We start from the raw sequence: 25772 nt of genomic DNA on the forward strand, positions 1-25772 counted from the left end.
TGTAAATAAGGGAGTGCCCCTTCCTCATTGCACCAGCGTATCTCTTGTGCCAGCACAATCTGCATTAGTGATAAAATCATCTGTTTCTTCTGTAATAACAAAACAGTAGAGTGCAAAAAACAGGTGCAGTTGACTGTTGCACCCCAGGCACTTTGTATAATAGGGCTCCTGATGTGCATAGTATCCTGGATGTTTTTTCTGTGCTTTTTGAGTGAGTGGCTTTCTTCTGACACTATTCTTTTTGTATGGATGAAATTTTTGTGGTTAACCAGCCTACCAAGATCTAAATTTTAATTGGTCACTTGGTCAAAAATCGTAAAAAATGAAAGCTGTTATGTCGATGTAGTCTGATAAGGGCAGGTGGTGTTTTCAGTCTGCCTGTTCTTTACACATTGCTGCAAGGCCCAAGGCATCTGTCTTGTGTTCGTACTTTTGGAACACGTTAAGAAATGAATGCAAGGTGGTAGGTTTCAGTCATGCTTATGTTACAGCTAAGAAACGGTGTCAATGACTAAGAACAGTTTAAAATGTTCAAGGTTGATTAAGTTAAATATTCGTAAAGGCAGTCTTATCTTCTAATTTCTTTGTACAATTGTATAACTCTCCTTCTCTTGTTTAATGACTGCTTTGTCGTTATCTTAAATATATGCCGACTGTCTCTTATGTGGCCAGGAAAATCAAGCAGCAAGAGACTTCCCCCCACCCCAAATGGAGTGGAAGTTGTCACTTGGGCGTTTGCACAGTCATATCAGTGTCTTGTAGTTCTGCAGGACTGTTCGAAGGCCTTTGTCTGACACGGGCTCAGCTGCAGTTGACATGTGGTTATATGATCCCCTCGGGAAATGATGGCATTGCCAACTCTGCTTATCTATTCTATTGCAAGAGGCGCGGGCTTCTTTCCTGAAAGACATAAAATACGATTACAGCTTTTTCTTTGGTGTGCTGCAGCATTAAGTTTGGTGCAGCCCGTTAGTGGGTGATACGTGTTTAGGTTGTTACTGACGAGTCCTTTACATGTGTGTGGCCTCAGCAGTAGGTTTTAACTGGCGCTTGTGCAAATCGTTCCCTGTTCAGCGTATTCTTCCAGACTTGCCAAGCTGCACGTTGCCATTGTGTCGCCCAGTCTCCTAGTGAAGACTTCATATCACACAGTTTACATAAAGTGAACTGACAACCCCTGAAAGGCTAGGCGTCCAGCTCGTTTTTGGTGGTTTTCGGCTTCCGGCACCATCGGGGGATTTACAACCTCCTCCAGGAGTCAGCAGCAGCTTCAGAAGCCTTTGTTACTTGGGCATTGAATAGGGCTGGGGGTAGTGCCAGTCTATTCGCCCTGCCAGTGGCTGGCAAAATAGGATGGGCTCAAATCCCAGCCAGACCCTGCCCCTTTAAGCTCCTGTTTACTCTCACCCAATAAAATATTTTCAAAGATGGCAAACGGATTCTCCCCTGATCCTTTTATCACAATGAATTGTTTCTGAACGTGTAATTGTGCACAGAATTTGAGTGCAGTATTTTTGCGTGCTGGGCCCCTCGCCATACACTACCACAAAAAGTCAAAATAATAGCATGTTTTAATTTGGTGCTATCACAAAGGAGGTGTCCTGAGGATGCGGCCTTATCTTGCCTTATGGACATGCTGGCAATTTGCAATGCATTGCACCCAGCACTAGGGAGATATGGGACACACAAAAATCCTACCAGCCTCTGAAAGGCTCTGGCACTTGGTCACTGATTAAAGCCATTTTTTGCCTGCACGGGTATTTGGATCAAACATGTTAATTCCTTTAGGTTGTATGTTACATGAGTGAACGTGGGCTTTTGTTTCATGTCTCACAGAATTACTAAGACACTCCATGTCTAAATATCACCAATTTTTGGAGTTAGTGCACTAAATCGTCCTGCGCAAGTGTGGAAGGATGTTTCTATTACTATTATAAGCGTTACTACTCTTGCTTGCCTTCTGTTGGCAAAAGTGTTGTGGCTGAGATCCTGGCCAAAATATTGAGCTCCTGTGTAATTGAAATATCCTGTTGAAGTACTTCTCGGTCTACAAATGGTTTATATGCCTTAAAGCAGACGAATATATTGTGCACCTTGGTTGGACAATCCTTTTCAGTGTGTTATTCTAAGGAGTACTTTAGGTTTATGTGTGCAACTTACAAATGTTGTGTCATTTCTAATTGCATTGTTAGGCTCCGCTCTAATAGGTTTCTACCATGAGAGTTTTTTGGTTAAAACATCTGCCTAAGAGGAGGGTAATTTACCTGCCGAGCCTAGAAGCTATTTCTTTGTTTGTGAGCAGATCTGTCTCCTCTCCCCCAAAGCTGTGTTGCCAAGAAGCATTATGATTTTGTTTTGTCAGCGTTTTAAATGTTATCCGGAAATCAAAACGAGACCAGGGCGTTTTCTTTCAACAGGGGTGTGATGAGATGTTGTTCCTGTTACTTACTCAGTCACACAATTGAGATTTGGCTGGTACTTTATGCAATATTCCTTGCATAAACATGTATTTAGGCTGTTTGTTCCTTATGGATGCCAATTCAAACCCACTTTCCTTTAACTCTATAGTCACACGCTGACCAATGCTCCATTTTACAGCCATGTGCCAGCTATAGTCTTCAAACGTGCTCACTTAAGGACCTGATTACGACTTTGGCTGAGTGGGTTAATCCGTCCCAAATGTGACGGATATCCCGCCCGCCGTATTACAAGTCCTTTATATCCTATGGAACTCGTAATATGGCGGGTGGGATATCCGTCACATTTGGGACGGATTAACCCCCTCCGCCAAAGATGTAATCAGGCCCTAAATGTTAGTGATGATAAAATTGGATCTGCAAACCAATGCAAAATATTATTTTTTTGGATTAGGAAAACTACAGCTAGCCCAACAGGTTTAAGGTTAATTTTGATCTGCAACCTTACCTCATTTTCACGTTAATGTTATGTTCTTGTTGAAGCAGGAGTCTAACATTTCTTAATTCAGGAAACTGCTTTTTTTTCTTAAAGCCAAGACTCTAAGCAGCATCACAAATTGTGCGACCCATATTTGTTGCTTTGGCAACAAATGGAATTCAAATGGAGATTCCTGTGCTGGGAAGAGCCAACAATGGAATAATTTAATGTCTCAAAGGCACATTGCTGAATCAAATGAGATAAGAAAGAGGGCATGTTCCTGGCTTTGATTGTAGCAGACTGCCAGTCTTTAAAGGTAGCTAGGACATTGTCTAAATATGCCTTGTTCATAATAACTATTGTTGTGAACTTATGAATTCCGAGAGGGTCCAGTGGAAAGCTATAGGAGTTGGCCCAGTGGTCCCCTATTTCTCTGAATGTTCTGACTGCCTGATTTGTGTACCCTTTACAGTCTTGCAATGTGTTTACAGAGGCCACTGTGTACTACATTAATGTTGTTCTACTGGTCCTTGACCAGAGCTCATGTCACCTGAAAATAGTGATCATTTTGGCGTTGTTAAGGATTTTATAGCGAAAGAAGGCTCAGAAATGTGTTTCTCTGATTATCGTGTTGATTTGAGAAGTAAAGTTGCTTTCAAAGCTGCCGGCATGAGGTGAGGGGGAGCGTAGATTGGACGATGAGGTGAAGGGCTGGTACTTTGAGACAACTTCCGGCCTATTTGCACTTGTTCCTTCACATATTCATAGGTGGCTTTCTGTCACGCAGTGCTTGCAGGATGGTGCAGGAAGCTTGGGCCTCAACCAGATGGAATGTGGTTGCATTATCCTCACCATGAAAGCTGTTAATCATGCTCTTAGCAGAAGTCGTATGTTCATTCAAAGTTGTATGTATCAAGCATAAGCTGTTCTGGAGTTGGTCTTCTAGTTAAAGGGTGAAGTTGGCCCAAACTACTAATAAATCTATCAGTCAATAAACAAATAGTCTGCAAGAATGAATGGAAATGATGACACCTGGTAAAGCTCTAGGAGGTCAGGGTCCCAGACTAAGGAATGCCTTCCACCTTTTCATAAGAGTGCTGCAACATCTTGAATCTATCAGAAAACTGAAATTTCCAGATATGATTTGAACTGAAAATTGAGGCACTGATAAACTTGTAATAATGCTGGATGGCTGGACTCCTTAGTGCTTGCAGTCACCCAAATACTATTGTGATATAGAGTAGTACACTCGTCCTCTAATGCTATAGCTACCCATACTCAAGATCTGTGTAATACATTTGGCATAGGAAACAATCTGACTGCATTTCAGCTTGTATACAACTGAAATAGATCTAATTCAATACCACATGACAAGTCCATAGGTATCTAGTTTTAGTGGGTTTTTTCGTTTAGTAATCTACTCTTAAACAGCCTCAAAGTAGCTATTTGTCAACGCAGTACGCAATACTAACTAATCCTTATCCTTGAAATATGCAAAGCTTCTCCTCTTCAGTTTCATTGGTCCAGGCACAAGGCATTCTCAACTGAGATGGACGTCCACTGAACACAGTATCTACTAGCAACTGCTTAGTCAGAGCAGTGCCCTTCTGGGAATGAACAACTTTTGTTCCGCTTGTCACCCATACAATGCACTGGCGATGGAACAAGAATTTGTAATTAATTTGCTCCTGGCACACATTGTCAAGTATTCAGCTCCTATGACACGCACATCTGTTGCTGCCTGTGGGGTTTGTCAGGTAGTTGAGCGCATGGGAGCAGTAGTGGTCTAGCAGTGGCATGTAGGGTGGTGCCTAATTATGCATCATGAACTAGCTGCCTGACTTCTGCCCCATAATTCTTAATATTGACTTCTAAACAGAAGTACTGATGAGGCCGTGTTATGTGGTTACTTTTTTTTTTTATGTGTACCTTCATGATGACGTTTGATCATATGTCGGTGATTTTCATTTGTCAAGCAAGAGTTTAAGTCCATTTAGTTAACGTACTCTGCCCCCTACATTAGAGTCTCCTTCTAAAACTGAAAAGCAGGACAAGTTTACGGTCTGTCCCCACTTGTGGGAGCAGCTCCTAATATTCATGAGCTTTCAGGCAAACATAGAGAATGCATTACCATGGTTTCAGGATCTTAAACACATAAGAAGGCAAAATGAACTCTAACAGGAACAGTGATGTATGAAATAGTTCGTCATCTCCTAAAGAATGACTCCTTTCTCTAATTACTGAAAACTCATGCCATGCACAAGAAGGTCTTCTGCCTATCTGCATCGGGGTTGTAGGCAAAACCAAGATTATTTAATCCGCACATGGGGTAAATGGGTGACTAGTCTATTACCATTCACTAATATATGCATTTAACATTGTTTAAAAGGCAAACGCATGTCCTTTGTATGGTAGGGATTGTATAAAATGTGATCCATAAATGCACAAAACCATTTTTTTTTTCAAATCTGCCATTGATGTCACATGCTTTTCTGTTTTACTTCCAGCCAGAGAACAGAGGCCTGAGCCTACCGGTAGTCACGTGCTGGAAATGACCTACGTGGCACTGATAGCAATGTCCTGTCTTGTTGTGGGATTCATCATTGGAGTTGTGTGCTGGAAGGTAAGACCTAGGCATTGTCCTTTGTAAGTGGTATGGGAATGCTGGACAGCAGGGGCCTTGGAGTATGCCAAACCTTTTAGCTTATATGTATGATTGGAGGTACTATGGTTTTATGGCTTTAAAATCCAACAGGTATGTTCTGATACCTGCACCTGGCTGTATTTTAGATCCAAAGCAACAAAGATAAAGGTGCATAAAGAGGACAGTAGGACTATCTAGTACCTGTGTTTAACTGAGCACCAAAATGAAAACATACCTAGATTACGTTTTCAGAACCTGCAAGGCATCTTACTCTAGATTAGACCTATGGCCCTTGTGAAGCTTTGGCATTGGTGGTTTCAGAACATGCAGACACCTCGAGGGAGTCTAGACCGGTCACTGAGGATACTTCATCCCTGATGGGGTTCAGACGTAGGTCAGGAGGACACAATCCAGGAGATTCTCTTTCCTCTTCATTGCCACTGAGGACCCCTACAGCCTTGTGGTAGCACATCCCTTTCCTCTGTTATTAGTAGTGCCCCTAAAACATACCAATGGTTGTACTCTGAGCCATATACAGGACTGCTTCTCATGCTTCCTTCCTGCTGTAATGTATTCATCCTGTGTTTTTCATACTTCTATTGTTTGCTTTTTACTTTTCAGTTTCCCCTGTACCTGCGTTTCTCTGTGGATCTCATGGTGTAGTTTAGTCTGCTTGCAGAATCCTTTTTCCAAATTCAAAGTGTCAATGGTAATGAATTCTGAGATATAACCTTGAGTAGCATCCTTCAATTGATTGATTTGTGATTTCAAAACTTTGAATAAGTGCAAACTTTGAGACATCTTGCTACAAATTATCCACTTAAACACGAGTGATTTTTTTTTTTAAGCTTTATTTAGGGAAAAATATCAAAATGTCGCTAAATTATTTCACTCAATCGTAGTTGCCCTGGACTCTAGCTAGTATTTATATAATTATATGCCGAATGTTAATTTAAATGTTTGACATTACAATTATCTTGCAATCTATGTTGCAATGAAATGTATACTTTTCCTGTGTGGCAGGGGCACAGACAGTAAAACAAGATGTATTCCACTGCAGTCTCCCTGTCCTGCAGTCCCATTAACAATTGGGGGCATCAAGTCTGTCACATAGAGGACGGGGGTTGTAAAATGGAAGTGTAAGGACAGCAAGCCATTGGGTAAGAAGATGCTCTCTCTGGGACAAGACACCAATGCGAGGTCCGGAAGATTCTAACATAGGAAACTATCATTGACCCTGACACTGGGCAGGAAATCAACACTGGGAGGGGAAGTTGCATAGCACTGAGCCCCAGCAAGATCTTTAGACCCATCTAGCATGGTTAAGGACCATTTTTGACTCATTAACTTTCACCCAAATACTCTTAATGGAAATCTCTTGGGTGACTGTTTAGAGATTTGAGTGATGTGTAGAACCGACAGTGCCACACTAATACACACGTTGCAAATTGACATGAAGACATGGACCGGAGACCGACACCATCACTTGGTCATGGAGGCAGAATAGTAATATTGGGACATATAGTTCTCAAGGCATGTAAGGCTATTAATAGATACCAAATCTGAAAATAAAATTAAATCCGTCCTTGCTCTCATTAAGCTGGAATGGCCATATAAGCTAAACTCCCCAACCCTTCTGTCCCCTTTCTACTGGGACTCTCCAACTTTCACAGCAATCGTCCCAACTAGTAGGTGAGATACTGCTAATTGAGAGAGAAGAAGGTGCAAAGAGACTATAAATGGTGAACTGTGCACCATGAATCAAATTACATAAATCCAGTGGAGTCACAATATCGATGGTGTTAATGACCTGGTAAGGTACCAGAGTGATTTAAGCACACGCTGTTGAGATCTCTCTATGACCAGTTGATGTGAAATTCAAATCCTGGCTAGAATAATTTGTCTTTACATCCTTCCAAGATCAATAAATAGTGAGACATTACGTTGGACAATATTAATTTTATTTACAATGTTATGAACATGACCACAGTAGCATACGCAATACAAATAAAATTGGGATGCAGTAAGTTGGGACAGGAATGTCCCCTGCATAGTAAATTGGTGTGTACCTTTGCGCAGAGTGCCTGACTGTAACTGGTATTCTAAATTTTATTTTGTGCATGACAATAAGTTCATCTAGTAGTTTATGCAACTACCTAGGCCTTTCACTAACAATGTGAGGTCTAGGACCGGCCCTGGGACCTGGAGCGGAAAACAAGTCTTCTTTCATAGTAAGCAGTGGACTATTTATTGTATGACCAGACCTTTTCCCTGTGTCAGTGAGTGCAGTCTACTAACTACACTGCTTTAAAATTCTGCTATGATGTAAAGCCTTGAATCTGGCACTGACATTTTGTGTGCATGTTGAGTGTGTGCAGTGCATGTATAGCACATGTATGATGGTAGTACTGTGTGTTGTTAGTACAAATGCTTAGGCCATCTATTTTTGATGCTCCTGGTTTAGCATGGCACAAGATGGATGATGAGCACAGCTTCCCCCGAGAGTGGGATTGTATTGTGTGCTTTCCTTTAGCTAGAGGGTGGAGACACAGACACTGAAATGAAGATGAGAGAGTTAAGGCCCCCTTTAGAAATTCCATGAAGTCTTTGTTAGCAAACGACTACTGATGTTTGTTCTGAGCACTGAGATCTGTTAGATCATACATGTGAGGGGCCAAACAGTTTGTTCAAGGTGAAGAAGTTTCTAGGCAGGGTCTGCTTTTTTGTCCAGCTGATGACAGCCATGCGCAGAAAACCAACACTTAATTTTCCTCATGACTTGCACCCTTGCTTGGGGCCAGCCCCATCACTTTTCATAAAGGTTGTGTACGGAGAGCAGTCCAGAAGGACATTCAAAAGAGAACCAGCTCAAACTGTTCTGAAACCTCTGATAGTGGATCCACCTCTTTTCTCTATAAAAAAAAAAAAAAAAATGTGGGATGTACAAACCCTACTCTGTTCCAGATCCAAGTTTTTCACGGCCAAGGAATGGAGTGCACCACAGTGTATTCCTCGGACTACTGTGACCAGGACAGGTGTCTAACAGCCAGTCTCCCAGAGGTGAGAGGGCATTAGCTGAAGTCTGCACTTTCTGCTAGAAAATCTGAGGTCTACCAAGAAACCTGCCTTCTTAGAGAGGAAAGGCCTGAGCTTGATCCTGCAGGAGGAGAAGCCTAGCATTTTCCTGATGTCTGAATCCCCAGAGAAAGCAAACATTCGGGGGGTAGGGTCCCCTGGTCTCCCCTGTCTCCCTAAATAGTTATCCTTGAGAACTGCATGAAGCCTGTTACCAAAAAAAATACTGAGCAAAATTTGGGAGTCCTCTGTGGATGAAAGATAGATGTGTCTGTCAACAGAGCACGGGTGCTCCTGCACTAAAGAGGTGTCCACCAGGATTATCCCAGTTGCCACAACTACCAAGACTACCTGCAAAGTCTAACTCTGTTTAAAGCCAATACATGCAGAACCAGTGTTCTCCCAGTCCCCAATCTAGGAAGGCCACAACCACCAAAGCCTGGAAATTATGCTCAGTATTTTTATTTTATTTTGTAACAGGCTTCATGCAGTTCTCAAGGATTACTATTTAATGACCCCCCCCCCCCCCCCGAATGTTTGCTTTCTCTGGCTATTCAGACCTGTTCAGCTGCACACCCTCCACCTGGAACGAGTCCTGGTGGCCCACCGCCCTCAAACGCCCCCACAACCACGCCCGCAACCTTGGCGTCATCTTAGGCTCATCACTCTCAATGAACAGACAGGTGGGCGCAGTCTCATCGGGTTGCTTCCACACCCTGCACATGCCTTGAAAAATCTACAAGTGGATCCCCACCGGAGCCAGAAAGACAGTCACCCAGGCACTTGTCAGCAGCTGCCTCGACTACGGCAATGTACTCTACGTCAAACACCGCCAAGACTCGGAAAACACTACAACACATCCAGAACGCCTGCGCCCATCTCATCAGGAATGCCCCACGACACAGCCAAACCTCTGCCCTTTTAAGAGACCTACTCTGGCTGCCTATCGACAAGAGAATCACCTTCAAGCTCCTGACCCACGCCTACAAGGCCCTACATGGCGTCAGACCAGCCTACCTCAACCTCAGACTCTCCTACACTTCTGCCAGACAACTCCGCTCCACTGTCCAGTTCCTCACCGACGTCCCCTGCATCTGGAAAACCACAGCCAGAGGAAGATCCTTCTCCCACATCGCTAAGACCTAGAACACCCCACCCCATCCACATCAGGCAATGTCCCACCATGTCTCAGTTCAGGAAGGACCTCAAGACCTGGCTCTTCGACTGATCCTCAGCACCCCACGCCACCTCCCTCAGTGCCTTGAGACCCTCAGAGGTGAGTAGCCATGCTTTACAAATCCCTGATTGATTGATTGATTGATTGAACATGCTGGAGGAAGCAGTCTCACTAAGATCACTGAAGTTTCCACATCCCCAGCAACAGCACCGCTGTGGCAAGACACCTCCAAAGTAGCTCTGCATTGGAAGCTCAGAGTGTCTGTTCCATACCCACTAGGAGTCCATCTGCCAGAAGCAGGTAACCATAGGACTGTAGTGTGTGTGTGTGTGTGTGTGTGTGAAAAGAATAACAAGTGGGTAAAGCTATTCTATTGGAGGAAAAGCTAACGGAACTGTTGGTGCACATACACCATGTTGGTGAATGAGGGACTGTGCCTAGCCAATGCTGTGTCCTCGATTAGAAATGAAGGATATGAATTGCTGTGACACTGCTAGCTGAGGGTGGGTACAGTACAATATTGTGCCTAGACTGGTCTGGATTTTAACCTTCTATTGAGTAATACTATGTTATTAGAGTATTTTAGTCAGACCAGCACTGAGCTAGGCAGTTGTTTCGTGTCTCTTGGGTTGATAGTCGAGTTCTGAGCTCGAACTCCCACTACCTTCCTGAGAAGCATGGTACTGCTTACCCTTGCAACCCCTAGAGTCCAGTGCATAAAAGGTTGTAATTGACCTATTTTGCAGAACCTTATTAGGACAGGACACTGGTGGCAAACTATTTCCACTATTATGATTGGGACCTGGTAGCCCTGTTTGCCATGTAGTCCCCTCAGTGGAATCTGACACACTGCTGTTTTCACAGCCACCTAACAGCGCACTGAATATGTCAACCGCTGTCAAACCCATGAAAAAACTGTTAATTCGTGGAATTTGGAGCAGGACGATCTCCTTGATTTTTTTTTTTTTTTTTTTACATGAGAGATGGGTGAAATTGCCCCGCATTAAGGGAAGGTAGCAGGAGCTTTGAAAGGAATACCATCTTCTCCAAGTCTCTACTTTGAGAATAAAAAGTCAAGCTAAATATGTAATATCATAATGGTGCTGATTCTCGCATATTTTACACTGAGCATGCTTTCCAAGGGTTAAAACTAATTGCCTAAATCTCTAACTACATTGTGTCCGTGCACCACCCAAGCGCTCTGACTCTCGCCATTCATATCACCAGTATGCTAGCTGTTTGGTTTTCGCAATATGTAAAAAGTAATTTCACAGTTTTAGAATGTAGGCATTTGTGTTCTCCTTTCAGCCTGACGTTTTCACTTCTTTAATGAAGGGAACTGAGTGTCGTGGCATGCACTCTACTCAGACAAAAATACACATAATTGGCCCCCTGAATAATTACCCCGGGGGTTAATTTGGTAAATTGATATTAGCATAAAAATACATAGTATTTGTTATGGATTATTGTCGGCAAAATGAGGTTTAATGCATAAACAAAAAATATACAATTTTTGTAATTGCTTCGTTGTTCGAACCCTCCACCCCCCACATTTATGTATGCAAACGGCATTAAACAAATTCTGTTTGCTGCATTGACACAAGCAAAATAAGAGAATTTGCTTCACTGTTAGTCGTGCAAATGTATGAATTTCGATCCTCTTGTTGAAATGCCTCCCAAAAGAACATTCACTTTGACAGGCAGTTTCTGATCTTCAAAATGTAGCCGTGTGGCACACTGGGGATTTAGCACCTTAACCTCCTTGCTTACTGCAAGGGTCCCTTTACAAATTGGTGTAATACACACAATGAAATAGAAAGTGAGATAAGAAGATGTTCGACACTTTACAAAATCCAATGTCCATTTGACCCCTGACTTCTATTAATATGCAGATACTAAACATAACCATTAGCAGAACAGGCCTCGCGGTTGCTGGTCTGAAGTAAAGCAGGGCTGCTGCATTCACAGTGGCTGAGGGGTGGGTGTGGGAGATTGCAGGTGAGGTAGTGCAAATTGGTGCAGGATCAAGCTTAATCCTGAAAATGGCCACACCTTCCCCCTTAATCCGTAATTGGGAAAGACCCAAATCAGCAGTGAAGGTGGGACTGCAACAGATGTTCCCAGGTTCTGTTTCTTATTTTTTCCCAGCGATTGGACCCTCCACCCTACTTTTTTGGGTGTATGGATCGTGAAGCGTCGTGAAGCTGCATGGATTGTGAAATGCATTCAGCATGTGTTAGACTTGACATCAAAGGGCAGGCCGAGGGAAGTGAAGACGGAAGTATCACAGTGAAACCCTTCTTGGAACGGGTCCTTTCTCAACGGGTGCCTCAGTGCATTTCATGTTATGTACCATGAAGGCTCGTGTGCCATGGAGATATACTTCATTTTGCTTAACCCTCGCCCCAAAAGGAGGCAGTCTGAGAAGGAAAGTGTAATTGATTTAGGACATAATGGGTATCAGAGTGTCTTAATGATTAGATTTTATTTATTTTTTTTCTTTTCTTTTGTGTTTTCAAATAATAAAAAATTGGGATGGGTGAAAGCATTTGCCAAATGCAAAATAAGGATACATTATTTTAACAATTTGTACTAAGCGTATATGTTGTTGCAAGCGCCACTGCTGCTATGCTGAGTGGTTGAGAAAGCAAGTGGCTTTTCCCACAGCTCCGCCCTATGCCTCCCCACATTGTTTTAAGTCTAATTCACTCTCTTGTGTGCGACAAATGTGATTGGCTTTTTAGTGGCATGCTGAAAATTAGTTGTGCTCACACCATTCCCGTGGGCAGAAATTCCTCTAATAAAGGTAATGGGTGAAACATTAGAGGTAGGCAAAATGGCTCATAGTCACCATGGATCTGGCTCCAGGCCCTTTAGTACTTAAAGCACAGTAGGTGACATCTGCCCTCTAACTGCACTGTGCACACGAGGCAAAATAAAGCTCTCACCTTGAAGCCCATAGTCACTTAATTGTGGGACAGATTCACTAAAATGGTTGGAATGTAACATTTTAGGAACGTCTTTCTAATGCCTGTTTCAAAACTACTGCTTAGACTATCACAGATAGACATGACTTTAAACATGGAGCCGTGCTTATTATGAATGGCCACTATCAGACTTAATCCAGGTAAAATTCATGAGCCAGCTCTACATGTGCAATATATTTATAATGTATTCACTAAAACAGTGGTTCCCAACCTTTTGACTTCTGTGGACCGCCACTTTTTCATTACTGGAACTCGGGGACCCCCAATGAATCATTAGAATACAGGCCTCCTTCCCCCCATCTCCCCCCATCGAGTCATTACTGAAAGCTATGGACCTAAGCTGTTCTTTTTATTTAATTTTCTGAGCAGTCGTGGACCCTGGAGGAGGCTTCACGGACCCTCGTGAGTCCCCGGACCACAAGTTCGGAGCCACTGCACTAACAAAACACTCCTAATTCTGATTCAGCAAACCTACAAACCAACTATATTTGACAGTTATGTTATGCTAAGCAGAACACATAAGCCACATACCCTGCCATGCTCAACATACTCCTTTGCCAGATAAAAATGTTAAAGAAAAAACGTTTTCTGCAAAAAACAAACATGACAGGAGCATGAGTTGTAGTTGTGCTTTGTGTGGGGAACTGCCTTTACAACACAGCTGTTACCACTCAATACCTGTATCACTCATCCAGTACAGCGTATATGCCTTTACCACACTTGCCTTTACAACAAAAATGTAAGTATCTTGCAAGTAACTGTACTGTGTATATGTGTGTTTGTGTGTGTATATACATTGAAAAAGCAGTTTTCAGGGTTAAGGGTGGGTGAAGATATTTGGGTGGTGTGGGTGTTTTTAGGGTTTAAGTGTGGGGCAGGGTATTTTGGTGGCAAGGGTCGCTTTAGGGTAGGTAATATTACTTGGGTGGCAAGGGTATTTGTAGGTTTTATGGTGAACAGGGGTATTTTGGTGGGTATTTTTAGGGTTGAGGGTGTGCAAGGAGGTATTTGGTTGGCAAGGGTATTTTAGGGTGTAGGTTGGATAGGAGTATTTGGGTGTTTAGTATTTGTAGGTTTGGTTTTAGAGTGGGTGGGGTATTTGGGTAGCAAGGGTATTTTTAGGGTTTAGGGTGGGTGGGGTTATTTGTGTATGCATGTATATGTGTGTGTGTGTGTGTGTGTATGTATATGTGTGTATGTATATGTGTGTATATATATATCCCTTTTACTTACCTATAAAAATACTTACCTTTTCGTTGTAAGAGCATGCATGGTAAAGACGCATGATAAAGGCTTGCATGGTAAAAGGAGTATACATAGTAATGGACGCATTGTTCCGACATACAACCCTTTGTCTGCCATAACTGGTAAATTCCTACACTTTGAAGGAGAAGGAAAATTGCTTTTGAGTCTATTCCATCACCAGACTATCGCAAGTCTTGAAAAATTCAGGTGTGATTTAAAGAATATGTGCATTTTTTTTAAGGTACGCTTTTAACCAACAATATATACAAAAGTGGTAACCCTTCTCAAGTACAGACAGGACCATTTGTATCTCGAATTTACCAGCCATGAAAAGCATGTATTCTGAGTAAACGTTTATTTTCTTGGCAAATTTGGCGCAAATCTAGTCTTTATTATTTTTTTCCCATGGTAGTTAAAATGGAAAACACTATTTTTTTCAACCCCTCTCCATTTTGCTCCCTGTGTAGACGTGAGCATTGGCATGCCAGAGCTCTAGGCAAATAAAAAAAAATGCCTTTCAAAGTTGTGCTGAACCATGTCTACTGAGTGGTCACCACCACTACTTTCAGTAGCATTTGCACAAATAGGACGGCAGATTATAATATTTCTCATATTGTGTAAATAGGGACAAAATGAATTCAGTTGAACCTGTAATCTCTATATTGCTTCAAAATGGCATCCTTGTGTGAAGTTAACTCTGTTCTTTTATCCCACAGATCAAACAGAGAGAGTCTGGTTTGGCATGTGAACCACCTGTACACTGCCCCGAAGTGCGGAAGGATGCTGAGCACACAAGGTACATCAACCATTTTCAATATGTCAGCAGTTCTCATCTTCCTCTGTATTAATATTGCTGAACTTATTAGGAAAGACAGACTTGGATACATGAAGCACTTTTAAACGATGGTGCAAATGCTAAACTTGAGCTTCAGAACTAATTAGGACATGCTTTTTCCTAAAATGCAAGGAGTCATATCTTCTACTTTGAGGAATCAATCCATTCTTATCGACCTGTTTTTGGCTGATATTGACTTGAGCTCCATCACCTGGTCATGTTATGGGCAATGCTGACTTTTTATAAAAACAAAATTGAAAATGCTATGTGAAAGTGAAGGAATTTGAAATTAAAGGCTAAAATTGATATCGATATTCTTAGCTTGATTCGTAGAAGCAAAGTAAGTACAGTATGCAGAATCTAGTTTGGATAATTGGTGGCCTCAATTGACGCATTGGTATGCCCTATCCAATGGAGAACGTGTTCTAGAAACCGAAAAGACAAACCGATATGCTATAATCTTCTATATCCATTGTCTTTTAGAAACGAATCCACATTTTGAATAGCACAACCTCCTCTCGATTTTGTATATTTTTGCTTGTGAATAAAATACTTCATAATTTGTGTATTTGTTTGATACATGGCTATTTCTTGATTTTGTGGTTTGTTTTGAGGTTAAATTAGAAATTGCTTAGACCGGTGTCCCCAAGTTTCAGTAGTGATTCAGTGGAGGTCAAAAGGTTAGAGCCTTTGACCAACACTACTACTACTACTACTACTACTACCAGTGTCGCAGCATCTTTTCTATGTAAAACAGATCTGGTACATATTAATGCATGGGCAGTAAGAACCCAACTCCTTTGCACTCACATTAGATTGTGTTATAGAAATGTTTATCTTTAATTTACGAGTTCAGTGTTTTCTTAAGCATTTTGATTTATTTTTTTCCAGCATGTTAAATCAACCCGCCAAAGCAGTCCATCTGGTGTAGCATTCCCATCCACTTTGTTACCACTTAATTACTTGGTGAGTTTATTTTTTTGTGAATTATTTCATATCTCGTAAGGCATTTACAGAAAAGGATATACGGGGCTTTTGTGTATTTCTTGGTATCTCACACAAAGCATATTGTCTCTTGCATTAGAGTCTGAAGAGCGGTGAGACGCAAGTTGGAACAGAGTGGAGGACAGTCGTCCAACACATTTATTAGCTAGTCTCATGCATCATATGCTAACCAGCCTCCTGCTTGGAGTTTAATTTAAGCTGGTGTTTGCCGATGAGGCCGCCAGCATTTATTTTTGGGAACCAGAACTTACTTTCCTGGATAAGATGTATCTCAACAGCAGGAGAGGGAAAAACACACAAATCTGAAGGACTGCATAAAAGAAAGATGAAAAGCGTTACAAAGGAAGACAGTGGGAACCTACAAGAGTGAGCTAAAGGAGCGTTTAGTAGTGTATATAGGAGGCATGCTGTGGTTTAAGGCTACCAGCCCTGGTATTTAGCGCACCAACGTTTAATTCGGGCTTGTAAGCAGAGCTTCAGATACCTGAACCCATCCTTTCACAAATTCAGGCCCGCTCATGCCGTCTTTAATAGTCTAATGCCACTCACCTTCCTCTGGCCAATGTATGGACTGAGATTGATTTATACTTAAGTGATCATTTTGCTTAAAGTTGGAAAAGGGTCCAGTGCTTCTAAATCATCTACCCTTTGTCTTTTTGTTGCTTCCTCTTTCCCTTTTTGTTAGAACTTTGTTCCAAACCCAACACACCTTTTATTAGTCGAGTGCAATAGATCTACCTTAAATTTAGTGTACCCAGGTTCCATGCTGCAATGCAGTGTATAAATAAAGCGTCCGCAGTGTATGGCATGTAATTCACACGGGAAGCTCAGACGAAGCTTTCAGGCCACTCACATTCCTTAGATCAGGCATTGTTTCCTTTCCCACTTCCTGGTTTCATGCTCATTATAGACACACGGTACTTGGATTTAGTAAGGAAGGTGGGGGAAACTATAGCTGTTTGCAGGCTGCATTTGCGTGGGGTATTGCTAAGCTTTGCTGGTCCAATGGGTGTAACCTATCACTGACAAAACAAAAATACAGCAAAGGTGTAGTGTTCAAATGATTCTCCTTTATTTTCTTTGCCTTAACCTTCTGCATTTTAAGCATTCGACAAAGTACACCAGTTTACTCTCAGAAAAATGTGACACAGGTGGATTTTAGAAAACCTTCCTCCCCCACCCCCCCCTTAATATCCCCAACGTGTTTTTTTCCTGACTGACAGTCGCCCCTCTGTTCCCTCCCTGTGAAAACTAGGATCTCAGGCTGGTACCAACATATTTATTTGATACTGCATGGGGAATGATTACATTTTTAGAACGGTTTCCATTTGGTAGCTCTGCAGCTATTGATAACCCAACAGTACTCTGAAAGTAACTCCATGAGAATCGGCCCAGCATATAGTTTGTGATTGAGAGGGTCTAGCCATATTGAAGAAGATAACGCTAAACAACTCTGGATCCTTAGAGTGACAGCCAGGCAAACCAATGGTAGAGCAACATGCTTGGATACAAACTCGGACAACCTGCAAGACTTCCAATAGTCACAATCTCAGTTTGGCACCGGAACATGCCTATATGTCACTTTGCAATCCCATTCCGTCAAACAGTGCGTGAAAAAGACAAGAAAAATGTGTATTTTGACAAAAAGATATGCGAGTATTTGAAAACAAAATGATTGAAAATCCAAAGCATACTTAAAGCTGCTCTTTTGAATCATAATTCATGGTATGTTTGGGAGAGTTACTGCTGTTAGCATTTCCTATGTCCCATTGGACACTCGCTGTTAATTCATTAGTCATGCGGAGGCATTTATATTGATAAAGCTTTTGTCAACATTACTCTTAAGTTTTGGGGTGTGGTTAGTGTTCTATCACCATATCGAGTTTTACATATTGTCCTGCAAAAATATTGTATCTAAAATATCAAGAACTGCTAAATCGTTTATCATATATGCATATGTGTGTATATTATATTATATATATTTTATTCAAGACCTAGAGAAATGGAACTGAGAACAGTAAACGACAGTTATGATTTCCGTTAATATTCTGGATACGAAATTTTAGCTGACAATATGCTGCACTCTATATTGTGACATACATCTGGTGCTGGGTGTAGTGACTTTTGTGGTCAGATCTGATGTGCTCACTAGGGCAACAATGGCCAATGGCATTAGTAGATCAGTACTATTTTTATTGAACAGAAGTATCTCATTATAGATTAGGTTGGAGACCCCATGCTCTTTTAACCACAATTTATTATGTGCATTTTAAGACTATGGAATCCTTCTTTCTCGTTAGTCTCGCCCACACACGCCTGGTGTCACTATCTGCTTACACCTGCTTTCTTTTGCTTTTATAGACCACAGGAAGGGCATGTCTGGCGTCTCTCCCTTGTGTACAAAGCTGTATTATTCTAGTCCTCTACAACAGTGTCATTAACTAGCGTTGATTGGTTGAGTATCATAAGTGTATCACTTGTCACTTTTTGATCTATTTAAAAGTAATCCGATAATGACATGCATAGTCACAAATTTTAGTACTGTTTCATTTGTCCTTTTTATTTTTCTCTGTTCCACAGGTAACAGTTCTTACATTTTGCTTCACAAATGAAGCCATGTAAAGCACACCCGGATCCCATCTGGCCTGATATTGTCTTCATCTGATCGACTGCGACTCTAATAGTCTTTTCAAAGATTAGGACTCAAGTGCTCGCACAAGGGAATCAAGCCATGAGCAAAGCACGGGACGTGCATACGTGCTGGACAAGATTACTATTTATGCACCCTGTAGCCTTCCGTGCACACAGATGTGGAAATATCTGAAACTGCATGCAGGACAATGATGTTTGCAGACAAAAGCTTGCGTCACAAAGCATCCAAAATATTTGATTACATGATGAAAAAAAACTTCTAATGAAATATCTTTCGGCTAAAATTCTCAGCCCTTGCAGCTTTGTACCATGACCACAAACTGAACGAGTTAAAATGGCTTTACATTTACAAGCCCAGAGGATAAAACTGTGTTTAATGTTTTTGATATGTACATACAGACGTTATTGAACTTCCTTGCTTATGCACTGGAAACTGCAGATGTAGATGAGTTGCCAATGTATATGGCCCAAGAGTGAAATTTGTGGCGTGGGTTATGAAAGAGTATTCCTAATATTAGTTCGATATTTCTCCTCCAGTGGATCCAAAGGTTCATTTACCCACTCTGACACTTTATTTATGCACCATTGCTATGTGATATATATATTTTATTTTTCCTCCACCCAACTCTCCCTTCCTGCCTTCTTGTTGGGTTGACACATGAATAAAAAAGCAGAAGGCAGTATTGTGCAATACGTGGAGATCAGCAGCAAGTTGGGCTAGAATCTGAGCTAAGGAGATGACTTGTGATATTCTCCATTTGATGGTGTATTCTGGATTTATGAGATGCTCCTGTTTAATGATCTGCCCCGGACAGCTACATTGCAATTTGGATCTGTCCAGTATCTGCTTGGGCTATGCCCTGATTGGATTTCAGTGATAGCCCCATGGAGTGGCACTGAAAGACTTTGCTGAACGATTTTTTTATTTTTATTTTTTATTTTTTTTTAACATGGATCCGTGACATAATGTATGTTATTTTTAACCAGTGCCATATGGCCTTTTTCTTGAACACATTTCCTTTTCCTCCCTTTTTAAAAATCTTGCTTTTGTAAAGTACCTTAATTGATGCATTTTTATATTTTTATACTGGGTATATCTATCTGTACAGAGAGATTTTGTTGTGTGTGTGATCCCCATCCCTCATCTTAAATATTGTGAGCAAATGTAAAGGAACGTATTCTGAATTGCATTTCGGTTACAAGCCACAGAGCACATGGTTTGTTGAGGATGACAAAGCAATGCAAAGGTATGTCCGCTCTGGTAGCAGATTCTCTCCACAGCTGACGAACTAATGAAAGCCTGTATCCATTGGTTAAATTAATAATGTTCTTTATTTTGAAAGACTCCTCTAATAAAAAGATTAGTGGACCGGAGGGAGGATGTGTACCTGTTTATTAGTTGTATATTTGTACCCAGTGCTTTATTTTGGTTTAAGTAACATGGCTGATCCGAATTGGGTTGTCCATCACAACTAATTTAAATAAATGAAATGGATGCAGTGAAGAGCCACGTTTTGAATGGGTTGAGGGGTAAGGTTAGGTAGAATCCAGTGCGACAAGATGAGCTGATTCCAGTAGGTGGAAGCCAGATACAGTTATAAAGAGTGTCTAGTGATTGCCTTGGACAGGAAGAATGATTCAACAAAAGGTTTTTTTAAACAGAAGACTTAACAGCAAAACACAAAAATGACAGACAAATGCATTGTTCAATTGGCCACTGCTTAAAAAGTGGTTTTCCTTGGCATGTCATGACATTGTGCATTGCCAGAGGAAAGAGCGGAACCAAGGGCTATTGAAACAAAAACTGCCTTAAGACAATCGTCAGTGTGTGTGAAATGTATTTGGTACCACATCACCATTATATTTACCACGCATGTATCTTCTCTAATTTCTGTTCAGGTTTCTGGCACAACCATGTTAGGAAACTCATGACATGTTACTTTGTGGTAATTTCTCATAATGATCCCATTGTGCGTGGAGGCATTTCAGATCTACAAATGTATTCCAATATGCAAATATTTTATAGATTCATCCTTTTTGCAGAAATAGCAGGGCCTTCTGTTAGCACTCCTTGCCAAAACAATGATAACAAATTTCAATTAAAGAATCTAGAGCGAGTCCTTCTAACGTATTTGCTGCACATCTTACCTTTAGTATGGCAACATTTCTGTATGGTATTTAGAAAGCCTTGATTTTTCGTTTTCGTTTATGTCCTCAAAACGGGTACACCTACATTTTCTACTGGGAAACTGCTGCTCTCTGATTTAATTTTTCATTCACTCCCTCCGCTAAAATTGCATCTTATTGGCTGTGTTTAACGTCAAGCTTGGAAATTTCCCAAATATTGTGCAAAAGACGGACTGCTGCTAATTAAAAAAGCAAACCCTATTAAATGCATTTGTGCAGTGCACCCAGCGGAGAAAAACAGATGTAATAGGTCTTACTGTAAGCATGCAAATAGACTACCTACCCCAGATTTAGGTGGGCAAACTTAGCCATGCTTTGAATGCAGAGGGCCCCTCGCAATGCTGGGTTCCAGCTTGAGGACATCCGAAATACCTACGTTTCCTGGGTGCCCCCAAAAAGGAGAGAGGTCGTTTTAGTTTGCAGAAGAAATGGAGCAAACATTTCAGTGCTATATGCCATTATGTTGTACATGTTCTAAAAATGGAGGCAATTGTTTTTTTTCACTTGCGACACAAACTTATTTTGTTTAATATGTTAGCTGAATAGCTAGAACATTTTTCCATTACACTTTCGTTCTGATGCCTTACTTTATGGTTAATGCCGCGCATTACTAGGTACTGGCAATGAAGACTACTAGGCCCATGTTGCTACCAATTTTCTTGTCTGTTAGAACATTGAGCAGTGTTCTTGTGTGTTGGCTCTCATGACATTCCCCTTGTTATTACTCCAGCTCTTTGCGCTTTCTTGGACTGACATGTCTCTCCCACTCGCGGGGTGGATCTACTCCAGACATTTTTAAAGTTTGTTTTAGGTGCTCATTTCTACTCATTCTGAGCCTCCACCATTTTGAATCACCACAGTTTTTTAATGTGTGCACCTGGTCTAATGTTTACTTCACAATTATCAAAATGTCCCAATCAAATCTCCCTTCCTAGCTCACAGTTTGCATCCCAGTAGTCCTTGCTGTCCTACTTCATAAGATATCTGTTGTAAACCCCTAACAGTAACACTAGTTTTTATCTGGAATGTCTTCAATATATCTCCTTTTGTAGAGGGGGCATCCAGCTTTGTATACCGTGTTTTAAGGGAGGCCTCGGCAATTATGCACATGCTTATAAAAAAAATGTAATTTCCATGCTTGTTAAACTTTACCTTCTGCCCTTCCTAGACCGAAGAATTTCTGTGATGGCCTTAACATACTCTTTGGTTTTTATAAAGTCATTGGGTTAGTTAATTCAAATGTGCCCTCCTTTCTGGTGGTCTCTACTCTCTCTCTCCGCTGCTGAAGTTCCATAAACCTCATATTCACAATTTTTCAGTTGACTCTGTGTAAATGTGGAAGCAACTTGTGTAGGGGCGAGCACTGATGTGCATCCCAGTCTAAGCAGGTAGTTGTCCCCGTTTGCACTGTAGTGATTTTTCAAGGTGAGCATATCTGTATGGCAATTACAACCTGCACAGACCCTTAAGAGTATTCATTATTATTCCATACCAAGCAGATGACTCATCACAGGCACGTGTTGAGTCATCTGATGCATATTGACTATGAAGGATGTACCTTCTGCATGTTGGTTTATCCTAAAATCAAACTTCAACATTTAAGAAAGTAGATGACCAATACTAGTGTGTATGCATATCTTGTGCCCTAACTATTGCAACTTCGTAGGTTACTTGAGATACTACTTTGTTTGTGAACCCTGGGTCGTATCCAAGCTATCATCAGGATTCATTTGCATTCTGAGATGCTAGTTTGTGGCGTTCTATGTCTTTGGTCATGCCATAGCCCTAAAGAACCAGCCACTGTTCAATAAAGACACTGAAATGGCTTGGATTGGGATAGGAAGGCAACATTTGTTTTTATGCTGAAACGTGTAATACCCGCAAGTCTCCACGCTGGTTTGTTTAAACCAGTAAAGTTCTTTGATAACTTTGTTTAGGGCCAGTTGTGTTTTTTAAACCATATCAAAAGTTCTTCTGATTCATCCTTTGCCTCAAAGGTCTGATGTTATTGACATATTTTTTTTCTAATAATAACAAAAAATGTAATTCATTTTTTAATAATCAGACCGGAATTGATTAGCATTCGAAAAAGAAACCGCTTCCTGAAATTTTTTAAAGTGTGCTTCTAATTAGTCAAGTGACGTTGTGCTAGGTTTAATATGTCAATGCTACCATGTCTAACAAGTAAAACCAAAGATTGTCATACAAACCTATGTTTTTTTGTGCACTGGAATACTTGGAGTTAATCCATGTAGTCAAATTTAGGTGATTTCCTCACAAACAAATTTAGGTATCTAATTTTAATGAATTATTTTACTATGTATTATACTTCCTGTGATCACTGACACCTGCAAGAATGTAGGTTGTTTGGATTTTATTGTCCAATATGAGCATCTCTTTTAACTATACGAATAGCACGGAGGGATGAAATGCTTGCTACAAACATTAATTAGCCTCTTTGCATAAGAAATTACTGCTCTGATGAGATCACTGTTGCTCCGGGTGGTAAACCCTGCAGTGTTACAAATACGAACTCCCGTCAGCATAGTGTAATTACAGACAATGTTAAAAATATAGCTGTGGGCCTATCTGTTTTATTGAATTCCATTTTATTGAAACGTCCACTCCATGGCAGATGAAGTAACACTGCAGCAAACAATCACACTTCACAACTAGAGTGCTTAGTGACAAAACTTTGATTCACCTTCGAATTGTAGCACCTGCTAATGTTATAAATGTTAGGAGAACAGGTCTCGAGATGGATAGTACTTTCAGCCATGATGTGTTGGCATTTGATTATGTAAGAGGTGTTACTGACAATAAAGCATTTACATCTGATGGCGCGTTTATACTGAACTAAATCGATGGGGTGAGCTTTACCTCTGAGTAGTATTCTCCCCCTTTAGGAATTGGCAGGGTTTTACTGCCCTTGCGTTGTGAATTCCCTTATGCCCTCCCATATTATTTTCCTCTGTTTATTGCTCTGTGCCTGAATTCCTCGCTGTGCTCTTTTAGATGGATCTCAGCTGCAGAAATGTCACCTTTTCCACCGTGATGTGCATAATACTCCTCCTTTCGGCAAGAAGGCAGTTTCTGAACTTCCATTCAGTGCCATGTATACACATGTCCACGTATATCTAGAGTGTCCTTTCTGCAGTCATTCCAAAAGTCTTCTGTAATCTCTGTGCATTTAGTTGAGACCATGGTTTTAGATTCACTTTTGTATACTATTTATGTCTGCTTTTCTGTGCTCATAACAGCCGGCTAATGGTACAGTACACTGCAGAACTGTGTCACGGTATAAATGTCTATTATTTAATAATAACGTCTTGCAAGCAGATCAATGGTACTGCACCTGTCTTTTTATGTAAAGGAACTTTTTACAAGAGGTTAATATTTTCTAACCTATTGTGTAATTGCGATATACTAAATCGTGTGTTTATACATATAGTTGGGTGCAAGGCAGTTGTATTGTGTTGGCCTCTCACTCTTGTGTATCTGACAGGTAACCTGAACGATTGGCCAATGCAAAAACAATGTTCCCAGCCCAAAGCATTAATATATTATAAATCGTATATTCTAATGCAAACACTATTGTAATACAATGATATTCATTTTCAAAGACCCTTTCCTCGATTAACATTTTCACAGTTCTGTGAAACTCGTGTTTCCAATACATTTTGGGAGTGTATTTTGTAAATAAAGCAAACCGAGAGTAAGACCATATGAAAGACTAATTGAATCTTCTGGTTGACTTCACAGTACACTTCACATTATGCTGCAGGATATTCTTCTGGGAAGAATATGTCCCCTGAGGGAAGGCGAGATGTTCTTGTGAATAGGCTGGTCCAACAGCAGGAACTCTTCTGGAGAGAGTGTTTGGGGTTTTTAATGAGAGTAAATGGCTGAACAGTTACAGGCTGGCACAGTGCTTCTCCTCTTAATGGTAATTAGCAGTAATGCTATCTGATGTTTGCACTTTTTGTAGCCTGGAGGGGCACTACTGCCACGTGGATGAGGGGAAGCAATGCAACAGTCCTTATAACCTTGTTCTCAATGATTCATGCCCCTGTATTTGTTTTGTATTTGAATGTTAATGAAGTTAATCCATTTTCCATGTAATAAACTCTCCTTCTGCATGAACATTTGAAACAACACAGACTGTAATATGGCTTGCTGAGACTGCATTGAATATTTCAGTGACTCCTGAATAGTTTAGAATGTTTGAGATAAAGTATATTTATTGTTGGTTATGTACTGTGAGGGAGTGTTGACCTATTTTGAGGGAGTTTTCAACATTACAATACGGATGGCCGCATGTTCGGACTGCAGGTTGAAGTCAAAGAGAGCTTTTATAAAAATGTGATATGTATATATTTGTCATTAAAATAGATGTATGTCCAGATTTATTTTTTACTAGTTTGAATTTGGAATTACTTTATATACATATACTTTATTGTTCTAAATAAAGACTTCTATGCACTGCCATACTGCTAGTGTCTTTCTTGAAGCATGTTCAAGGGCCTTGGATGAGTTAACATTTTTAAATCTACTTCTGAACACCTTTGAATAATTGATCAATTGTTAGAATGCATATTCCGGCATTGCACTTCCTTAAGTATGGTGTAGTCATGGAGAGAATACTATGTATTAGTTTGCACACGGTGAGGCACAGCTTGTCATTTTGAAACACTTATGGGCTAATATCGAAACTCGACAGTGATGCAGTCAATTAAAATTGGATCTTCAAATAAATTACCTGTGCACGACTTACTAAGTTGGCTATGCCTATTGTGCAGCTGCAGTCAGTTGTAGTGTTTCACAAAGGCATGGCCTACTTAAAACAATTTTTTTTACTTAAGTTAAATGTTCTAATATGCTCAATTTATGCACTGGTAATCTCACTTGCTTAGACGCTTCCTCATCCAATTTCTTACTTGGCTGTCATTTCCATATCCTAAGAGCAATTTCAGCAGCTCTGATTTTGAGTTGTCGAACCGTGCACCCTATTTCAGTAGCAAAATGCTACAGGGAATAGGATTCACACTAGGTAGGGTGGGTAGGTGGCAA

General features: G+C 40.8%; 1 protein-coding gene across 2 annotated transcripts in view; it reads left to right on the plus strand.

The window, feature by feature from the left end:
• KITLG (KIT ligand) overlaps positions 1–25192 on the plus strand; it is a 135779-nt gene extending 110587 nt beyond the window's left edge. For both annotated transcript variants that reach the window (XM_069229613.1, XM_069229612.1), the window contains 4 exons: positions 5403–5518; positions 14740–14819; positions 15750–15824; positions 18444–25192. In XM_069229613.1, the coding sequence (XP_069085714.1) occupies positions 5403–5518; positions 14740–14819; positions 15750–15789 (236 nt within the window). In that variant the 3' untranslated portion in view covers positions 15790–15824; positions 18444–25192. The remainder of the gene's footprint in view (positions 1–5402; positions 5519–14739; positions 14820–15749; positions 15825–18443) is intronic.
• The last annotated feature ends 580 nt before the right edge of the window (positions 25193–25772 follow it).

Source organism: Pleurodeles waltl, chromosome 4_1 (genome assembly GCF_031143425.1).
Source record: "Pleurodeles waltl isolate 20211129_DDA chromosome 4_1, aPleWal1.hap1.20221129, whole genome shotgun sequence".
NCBI classification, from domain to species: Eukaryota; Metazoa; Chordata; class Amphibia; order Caudata; family Salamandridae; genus Pleurodeles; species Pleurodeles waltl.